Here is a 906-nt window from a genome sequence, read left to right as displayed (position 1 = left end):
CAACAGTGGGGCACGCACCCACGCAGTGCTGCTGCTGCTGGCGTCGGTGTTGCGGTCAGGAAGCTTCGCGCCCTCTCCCGCAGAGGTGGACGTACCGGCGTCAGCGTTGGGTGCCCCTTCGGTGGTGGTCCCTGATTGAGGTGTGGCTGTGGACACAGTGTGATCGGCGTCACTCACTGGGACGGAGTTGTCGGTTTCTGTGCCGTCCTTCGCGCTGGAAGATGGAGCGGGGAGGTCTTTGCTTACAGCACTGCTACTTTCACCAGAATTGGTTTCATCATTTGGCTTTCCACCAGTGGTGGTGGTAGTGGTTGTGGGGTTAGGCTCTGGGTTGCTTGCTTTCTCAGATAGAGCTTTTGCCTCATCCTCCGGTATGTCCGTTATTTGTTTGGTGGCTTTGTCCTTTTTAGGCGGGAGAGGTAGATTGGTTCCAGGGGTAGGGATGCATGTTGCTGCAAGCTCATAGGCAATATTCACGTCGTGTCCGACGGGAACACTCACCTCACGATCCTCTTTCGTTGTGATTTCCGTAGGGGCGTAGCCCGCAGTAGTGGTTGTAACACTGACAACGTACGTAACGGGGCTGCCAGGTGTGAGTTGCGCACTTTCACCTTTTTTCTTAGTCTCAACAACCAACGTGTGACCCAGCGACAAGTTGTAACCCTCGGAAACGTCAAGTTCCGTATTTGGTGTTTTGGTAACTTCTTTCATCTCTTCTTGGTTACTCTTTTTCTTCAAAGTCGCTTTAGTGGTAATGGTAACCTTCTTGGGCTTCCCTTTCGATGATGTCGTCGGCGCTGCACAGCTGCTCGCCTTCACTGTCTCCGTCAGTGTTAACTCGGCGTTATCAGTCGTAAGTGACGATTGAACTCCACCAGCAGCAGCCACGCACAGAGACGTGCAGCA

At 53.6% G+C, this 906-nt stretch overlaps 1 protein-coding gene across 1 annotated transcript; it reads right to left on the bottom strand.

Moving 5' to 3' along the window:
- Positions 1 to 906, bottom strand: DQ04_23071000 (hypothetical protein; the record flags this gene model as incomplete). The annotated part of the gene is made up of 1 exon (XM_009318142.1): positions 1 to 906. A coding segment is annotated over one exon (906 nt), but the record flags the coding sequence as incomplete, so codon positions are not given.

This window comes from Trypanosoma grayi (assembly GCF_000691245.1).
Source record: "Trypanosoma grayi strain ANR4 Tgr_2307_V1, whole genome shotgun sequence".
Classification (NCBI taxonomy): Eukaryota; Euglenozoa; class Kinetoplastea; order Trypanosomatida; family Trypanosomatidae; genus Trypanosoma; species Trypanosoma grayi.
The sequence above is the reverse complement of the archived record's forward strand: the minus strand, read 5'-3'. Positions and strand labels throughout refer to the sequence as shown.